This window comes from Uranotaenia lowii, chromosome 2, assembly GCF_029784155.1.
Source record: "Uranotaenia lowii strain MFRU-FL chromosome 2, ASM2978415v1, whole genome shotgun sequence".
NCBI lineage: Eukaryota > Metazoa > Arthropoda > Insecta > Diptera > Culicidae > Uranotaenia > Uranotaenia lowii.
In genome coordinates, this window is record NC_073692.1 from 40,352,666 (window position 1) to 40,361,621 (window position 8,956).

Here is an 8,956-nt window from a genome sequence, read left to right on the forward strand (position 1 = left end):
GTTAAAAATCAACGGAGAAAACCAGGGCTTTCGTTCTACATGTTCCTTGACAGTTCTACATGTTCCTTGACAGTGGAAAGAAGCTCACATGTTTCCTCCTGTCCACAAAAGGGAGCTAAGAAAGATGTGAGCAACTACCGCGGAATCTCCGCTCTATGCGCGATCGCCAAATTAATTGTTTTGGAACCAGTTTTTTTGCGAGCATCACTTCTCCAGAGAGGGGTCTCAGAGAAACTAGTCCATCTTATCGAAGCACAGTACGAGGCATTTTCGTGCAAGGTCTTGCATGACGGTGTCTTGTCCGAACCAATCCCGGTAACTGCTGGAGTGAGACAAGGATGTATTTTTTCACCGCTGCTTTTTCTCATCGTATAGGATGAGATCTTGACTGGATCGATTGAATGTGGACCAAACCGAGGATTGACGTGGAATCCTTCAACAACCTTACCGAAAGCTAAAAGGCAGCAGGTCTCACAGTCAATGTCGGAAAGACCAAGTCGATGGAAATCAACACAGAATATCGTTCCAATTTCCTGGTAGCTGGACAACAGGTTGAGACAATGGAGTGCTTCCAGTATCTTGATAGCCAGATTACGCCTGATGGTGGTACCAAGAAGGACGTCGGAACCCGGATCAGAAAAGCCCGATTTGCGTTTGCGAGTCTCCGAAACATCTGGCGCTCACTTCAGATCTCTCTATGAACATAGATCCGAATCTTCAACTCAAACGTCAAAACCGTACTGTTGTACGGTTGTGAAACTTGGTGCACACATGCGGTGACGACGCGAAAACTGCAAGTTTTTTGTGAATCGTTGCCTGCGGAACATCATCCGCGCGCTTGGTGGCCTGGCAACTGGATCTCAAACGTGGAACTTCATCACCGGTGTTATAAAAAGGCGATAGAAATCGAGGTTCGGGAACGTAAGTGAAGATGGATTGGGCACACTCTGCGAAGAGATGAAAACGAGATTTGCAGAGAGGCGATTGACTGGAATCCAGAAGGACAACGAAGAAGAGGCAGGCCCAAAAGCTCGTGGCGGCGAAGTCTAGCCGCTGAAATCCGCACAGTTGACGAGAACCTTGGCTGGCAGCAAGTGAAGACGCTGTTTCCGGATCGCCAGCAGTGGAGATCTTTTATCTCAGCCCTATGAGTCGGTCAATCGGCACCGGACCCTTTGGTAGATAGGATCACTTCTCCAACGATCAGCACAGGTTCAAGCCTTAACGATTCACGACTACAAACCTACTGAGTTTTACATCGTTCGTACGGGACAGCTATGCTAAGAAAACTCAAACTGACGCCATTTAACAGATCTCTCTGAGGAGTTCGATAAGGTGAACCACGATATTTTTATCGTAAAGCTCTAACATTTAGGCTTCTGTGGTTCCCTATTGGATTTGTTCCGGAGCTACTTAATGGGACAAAAATTATCCGTTCGTATTGGTGAATCCTTTCCTAGGCAGCTCGTTGCCTCTTCAGGAGTGCCCCAAGGAATCCATTTGGGACCGATCATTTTCGTGACCTATTTTAATGATCGACCGAGACGGCTGGATTTCAGACTCATATGAACTATGTTGTCGACTAGGCTTCTCGCCAGAAAAGTCTGTATTGTTGCATAGTTCGTTCTATTCTCGAGTACGCTTCAGCTGTTTGGTGCCCTTTCTACCAGAATGGATCTGGAAGAATCTAGGCTACCCAGCGGCGCTTCTTGCGGTAAACTCTACGACACCTAAACTGGCAAAATCCGTTTCGTTTACCAAGCTATGAAAACCACTGCCGTCTCATAGTCTTAGATACGTTTCCAGTTCGCCAAAAGCTTCTCTTGGCTTAGTTGTCGCGGACCTTCGCACATCAAGAATCGATTGTTCTGAACTGTTTAAGGCCATTCTGCTATGCGTACGATTCCGAGGATTACGAAACCAGAACCTGCAGCTCTACATTCTGATTTGCCTGAACGATAACGAGGCTAACAGCGCTTTCATCGGCATTCTAAAAACTTTTAATCGCTTTTCCGAACATTTCGACTTCGTTCCGAAGAAAAATTTTAAGTGTATCAAAAATTGTGTAGTTTTATGTTGATATTATTTTCAAATCGTTAGTTATAGTGTAATCATTAGGATCAACATGAGATCCGTTGATGTTTTAACAGTAAACAATAAGATAATTTCAATATTTTCATTTTAATTATACTTAGTTTTAGAGCATCTTCAAGGATTAAATAAATAAATAAAAATTAAACAAATCGGCATAGGACCCATGTTAATTGGGTTGGAAAAAATGACAACGAATCGATAAATGTGTTTTAAGTTCACTTTTTGCATGAGTTGAAGTATCTTAGTAATTAACACAAGAATTTTTACAAAAATTATATAACAATAAAGCTATGAAGCATTTAAATATGTTTAGAAATTCAAGAAAAAATGGTTCAGTTTTCAGTAGAACAAAAGTAACTTCTGTGAATGTTTTCAGCAAAAATAATTGAGTATTACTCTCTCAAGGATTACAACACGAATTCAGAACTAAGATCTAGAATTAAAATCAGGATTCAGTAATTAAATTACAGTTTGAGATAGATCAAATTCATAACTTATCATTCTTTTCAGAATTCAGGTTATAAACTAGACTTCGAAAAAGAATACGAATTCAAATTCTGAAGTACCTATTTGTATTAAGTTTCGGATGATTCCTTAGTTTTTGCGATATTTACGTTATTAAATGGTCGGGATTCGGCCAGACCGAACTAAAAGCCGTCATCATTTTTTCGAGTCACTTGTGCTTAATGTACAAATATTTTCAACAATAGAAGAAATATGTGAATCTACCGTCGTGAAATATGTGAAACGACCAGAAACACTAGTTTATAATCCAAGAAACACATCCCAGAGAATTATTTTAGTTTTTTCGGTCTCTCATGGAAATACCATAAGTTTTAAAATTTGTAGTTTAATTTTTTTTTTCATGGCGTTCAGTTCGGTCTGGTCGAACCCAGGCCATATACATAAAATTAAATCGGAATTTTCCATATAGGACTTTTGTGGGATGATCTATTGCCTTCAGATTTCATATTTTGGGTCAAGGGTCGGCAAAAGAGGTCGTCCTTATCTGTTCACTGTTTTTACGATGTTGTCTTGATTATGCATCAGATTTTAATGAAAATTTTGCACATGTGTGTTTAATAGCACGGGAAATTGATTTACGGATGTTCTTTTTGTTGGCCAATCAATTTCTTATTTTGAATTTCAATTTGAAAGACAAGCAATCAAATCGCTAATAAATACTGTTAAGTATTTTAAGCAACTTTGTAGTGAAAATGGGTCCAAATTGCAGTGATCGGCATCGCTAACTGAAAAGTTAGCGGCGCTAATTAGATCGCTATCTCGGTCGAAGATAGCGATCACTAATTAAAACCGTTAAATGTTGCGTTAAAGTTATCGATCTATAATAAAGCGCTAATCGCTAATCGATAGTAGAAAGTTTTGAAAAAGATAAGCAAAACACAAATTTTGCAGCAATCTTTAATTATGATATTGACTAAGAAGTTGTTAAATGATTCAATAGGGGCAGTTTTCGAACTTATTTTGTAATATTTATGTCCATATCCGTTGCGTCAGTCCACTTTTAGTTTTAGTTTGCGTATTTGGTGGAAAGTTAAAGAAAAAAAATTGAATTAAATTTTTCAAAATATTTAACCGTTTATTAACTTTTTTACATCAGTTAATGCAAAGATTCGCTTTAGCAAGATGTTTTGTTTCGTCCGAAATAGTTTTTTTTATCTTTTTTGACATTAATGCTCAAAAGATTTATTGATTTATTGTCTTATTTTGTCCTGGAAATTTTGATTTTTCACAACTTTTTATTTCTTTTATTTCAAAGAAGGCTTATGCTTAAGACATAATTTCAAGTGAAGACAATTCAAAAAGACGCTAATTCCTTTGATTCCAGTCAAAATCGAGATCGAATAGCTTCTAAAATCAATTTAACGAAAATTCAAATACCTGGTCGGATTCAAAATTTTAAATCTGAATGATGCCGAATTTATGATTTATAAGTCTATGGCCAAATTAACACTTCAAAGAGGTAGCGTTCTTCAGTTAGCGGAGCTAAAATTAGCGGAACTTTCTTATCCGCTAGCTGAAGAAAAATATAGCGAGAAAATTAATTCGCAAACCGAAAGTTAGCGGACTAATTAGCGATTAGCGGATTAGCGTTTTTGTGCCGGCCACTGCCAAATTGCCATTCGAACACGAACCCCTCAGCATTGAAGTTAAAAGCGAAAGAAGTTCAGTTTAGCCGGACTCTTAGTTTAGATTTTGAATTTCTTTTCGGAATTCAGATCAAGATTTCAAAACCATATTCACAATCAAAACTCGAATTCCAATTTAGAATGCAGACTGAAAAGTTATATTAAGTACAAACATTCTGAATTCAGATTTAGAACCAGAACTGAGATTGAGAAGTCATATTTACCCTTTAAAACCAAATCCGAGATTCACACTCAAGTTTAGATTAAGAAGACAGATTCATAATTCAAATATAGAACTTATGTTGAAAACTTTGATTCAGATTTATCATACAAAATTTAAATTTTTAAATCAGATTAGTTTAAATTTTGAAATCAGATTAAGATTTCAGATTTAGATTTCAGAATCAATTTAATGAGTTGTTATTCGTATTACTATCCTCTTCTTCTGAACCATTTTTTTCTGCAAAGTTGAACTCCAAACAGGTATCATCCTAGGCTATGCGCCATCAATATTTTAGTTGGTGTCATTTATGTAAAGAGAATACATAAAAACTAGCAAGATTCGAACACGCGAGCAGCAGCGTGAGACTTCCCAGCGCTACTACGACACCAATTTAACATCTGTTCTTATAATAAATTTAACGGTTTAAAAACCAGTCTATCCAACCATAAAACGAATCCTTGAAATACCAGTTCGCCTTCACCCAAAAAAAAATGAATAGAATTTTTCTTTAATCATAATTGTGTCATTCAGAGGTAAGGAGTCAATCATTTGTCTTCTATATTCTGTTATTTGTTTCCAAATATTATTTACACTCTGTAAGATAGGCTTAAATCCACTGTCAAGTGTATTAAATCAGGATTTTATAATATAGAGGGCTCCACTCTTGATACCAACAAAATATTATGAACTCTTAGTTTAAAGCAGATCTTGAAAAATTAATAATTTAATCAGGTTTTGCATCAAGTAGTGCCTTTGTTTAAAGTTGCTCCAGGTTGCGGTTCATTATTCTCGAAAAGCCATCCTCGCCTTTAAAACTATTTTCAATTTTGATTTGAACTGTTAATGGGTTACATGACGGTTTTTGAAAAAAAAAAATTAAATTAATTTATCCAGTAAAGCCAGTTCCACAAATTTTTTCATTTATTTTCACAAAATGCTCAAGTTTTCATTATCCTTTTGTAAAAAATCATTTTAACTCTACAAGATAAAGGATGGAACATTTTTTTAGAAAGCTGATTCCTAGAAAACCCATTCCCTATCCTTTAATAAGTTTAAACTAACAGTTGCGTAGCCACTGTACGGACCCTTTCTTACTTATGATTAAAATGCTTTAATGAATAAACTTGCAAATTGAAAAAAAAAATAATAAAGTCTACGAATTGATGGAAATTTTAGTTCTAGCTCAATTGGTTACGAAACCATTCAAAAAAGTTGAGAGGCGGGTTCCAAAAACCCCCTGTAAAAATGATATTAGCATCTCCATTATTCAGTAAAACAATAGCAATGCGTAACATATTGTGTTAGTCTCTATTAAATGTAAATTAATTTGTATTTTAAAATGACAACGACTTCTCAAAAGCGCTCATTATTCTCAAGTCATCAAATTTTCATAATTGAATTCGAAACAACAGTCTTTTGTTTCTTAGTTGTAGAAAGTAGTTTTGGATTGTATAGGTACTTGTCTTAGAACTCGAGAAAATTTCACAGTTGGAAATTACTTTCTCGAACGCTAAGTAGAATGAGTGTTCCAAGACCATTGTAATATGTTAACCTTTGGAAAAAATCTAAAGGCAAAATCGAAAGAAAAAGGAAGTTGCATTCTTTGTTTCTTTACGCCAAAGAAATGTTTGGCATAACTTCATACGTTTGCTATGTTTGCCCAACCGCCAAATACCTTAAACTTAGTTCTATCGTAACAACCGACAAAAAATTCCACCAGTTTACCGGCTGGACAGGCCTCTAATATCGAAGCTAACTGACGAAAACTGAAGCACCCCAACAACTCGACAACGCCAACTCAATTGCCGCTTATTCATTTCCCGCGCAAAACGGTTACGCGACCGAAAGTTACGACTTAAATGTATGTAGTGATAAAACTTGTAGCTTTGCCGCGGCCGGCTTAGCGCTTAAAAAAAGTAACATCAAATGCATCGCACTAGTAGTGATTGTACACACTTAGTTACGATTGTGATTGATTAACTGACTTAAGTTTGAACATCAATTTTTGCATGTAACATCACTGGTGAAGTGGCGTTTGGGACTAGTTAAACATTGTGTTTTTTGACCGCACAAAAATTGTTAGAACGAACTGAAAAAACTTTAGTCCGAGTTAGCTACTGTGCGGTAATATGATATAGTCGATCTTCCAGACTATTCGACGAACTGTCTGTCTGGCTAGCTGATGATGACGGTCGCAATTCGATCAATTGACGTGGGAAATAAAACGTCAAAACATTTTATGTACTGTTTACGGTATACGATTCCCAAAACAGCGCCCGTCTTTGGGTGGGAACAATCCATGTGACTGCTCTGGGATTTCAGAAAAAATCCCGTTTTTGGAACGTGTTTTGCAGCTACCATCTGCCAACCCACCCACCCACGTAAGCTTCCTCCTCCCACCTAAATTGATTCATCTCCGCGCCCATCCCCCCCCCCCCCCCAAAACAAGCTAACCCATAAAAACTGACAAAGTACTCACTTGGAAAAGCAAAACCGGAAGCCAACAGCATTGCTCCGATCAGCAGAATGCCGGTCCCAAAGCTCTTCATCTTCGCTTTTGCGTTTTGTGTTTTTCGCTCTCCAAAGAAACTGGTCGATTCTGCAAATAGGTAGAGGAATCCAATTGAAGGTTTTTCTAGAACGAACCGGAAACAAATCACACTTCACACTAATGATAGTCACACTGCTGTTCAATATGGAAAATCGGCACGACACCCGAAGAAAATTACGAAACCGGAAGTTGACAAGTTACACGCCAAGCAGAGCCCTCACAACAATAACAAAAACAGCCTACTTCTCCAATTGCTTTCGTGCCAAAAACTTTCACTGATCGAAGAAGATGCACGACGACGAATTGCTAAAAATAGCTTCGCGATTAAAATTTTGGATGTTGCAGCAGCCGAATTCCGGGCAAAAAATGTCGTGAAAGAAAAGAAATTATTGGAGACATTTTCAAAATTTTCTTATCTTGGAATTCCGGTGAATTTCAAGAAGACATTTTTTGACGTTTAAAACAGAAAACATAATTTTCAATCTCTTCGGATTTTTTTCGTTGCGAAATTTTCTTAGATTGACATTCCGGTCAATTCAAAGAAGACAATTTTTGACGTTTGAAATAGAAAACGAGAATTTTAATTTCTTCGGCGTTTTTGCTTCGGAAATTTCAAGAGACATTTCTTTTCAGTGAGGATTTTTGTTAAATTATACGTTAATACCTATTAAAACTTTAAAATAATGGAGCAAATGATTGGATCATATTACTATGTAAAAAAAGTGGTATAAACGCCTAGAAAAAATCGAACTACTTCGGCATCGTCGTTATTTGAGAGATATTAGTATATCCATTTGATTAGAAGTTTATTAACTTACTGGATCAACAATTGAACGTTATCCCATTAAAGGATGAAAGATCCACAATAATTCCGGTACATTTAAAAGTTCTAACAACATTGCGATATCTTGGCTCAGGTTATCGATTAAACCTAATTAATCTAAATCAATAAGTATGACACTTTCGAATGTACAACTATAACATATTTCATCATATCAACACATCCGATTGTTTACAAACACGTAACTTTCTAGATTCATTTTTCAAAACTTCCAATTATGCCTTCAACACTCAACGATATGTTTTTTTCATATTTAATTGCATGCACGATGAGCAAGATTTGAAGTATTTTATCTAACGATATTGAATATTGCTGTTATAAATAGTTTTCAGTATTACAAATATAATTTTATTCTAATTACCATGCTAAATATCGGGAAACATGGGAGAAAGACGGTGCCATCAAAAAGTCGTTTTGAAAAGTCTCACCGACAACAAACGTCAAAGACGTCTAGCGGTGAATAGGTGAACTATACTTTTTTCTTCTCTTACATTTGGTTTTTTTTTCTTTCTCTTTACTTTTTCGGAATCAGCCAAGAAGAAAAGACATTTTTCTGAAGAGAACGACAATTTTAGAATTTCTTTTCTAGAAGAGATTTTCGGAGATTTTCTTCAAGTACCGGAATTCGGCTGCAGGTGTGCTACTTGCTTTCAACTTCCCACGGAATCTGTCAGTGCAAAAAAAAAAACAAACTCAACGATGTCACATGCACAAATTTTCCCCAGCTTGAGATTCGCACCTGTACAAAATTTATCACTCAAGACTTTTCACTCCAGACGCTGCGCTGCTTTTCGAGGTGACTTGACGCTTTTCTCTTCGATTCTCAACTAACTCGCGTTCGGCGGCTGGAACTCTCTTTATATAGCCGGTGTGCGGTAAAACGAAACGCGCTGAGTTGGGGTTGTAAATTTCAAACATGAGTCATGATGGGGCGCGAGAGCAAACCAAACCAGTTAGGAGGAGCCGTCGTAGTAGCTGTTTGGGGCGCGAGAATTGTTCGAAACGAATGTTCTTTATTTTGATTTTAACGTGTTTGGAAATAATTATTGATTGAACCAAACATCAAACGGTTTTGGCTTTTTTATTCTAAATTTGTT

General features: G+C 36.7%; 1 protein-coding gene across 2 annotated transcripts in view; it reads right to left on the reverse strand.

Annotated features, from left to right (window-relative positions):
* LOC129744262 (uncharacterized) overlaps positions 1–8,745 on the reverse strand; it is a 64,118-nt gene extending 55,373 nt beyond the window's left edge. Inside the window, exons 1-2 of one of the 2 annotated variants that reach the window (XM_055736700.1) lie at positions 8,599–8,745; positions 6,947–7,066 (exon numbers count right to left, since the gene is read on the reverse strand). In XM_055736700.1, coding sequence (XP_055592675.1) covers positions 6,947–7,016 — 70 coding nt within the window. In that variant the 5' untranslated portion in view covers positions 7,017–7,066; positions 8,599–8,745. Of the gene's footprint in view, positions 1–6,946; positions 7,103–8,598 lie in introns of both variants that reach the window. The other variant, XM_055736701.1, reaches the window with a different exon arrangement.
* Positions 8,746–8,956: the final 211 nt, after the last annotated feature.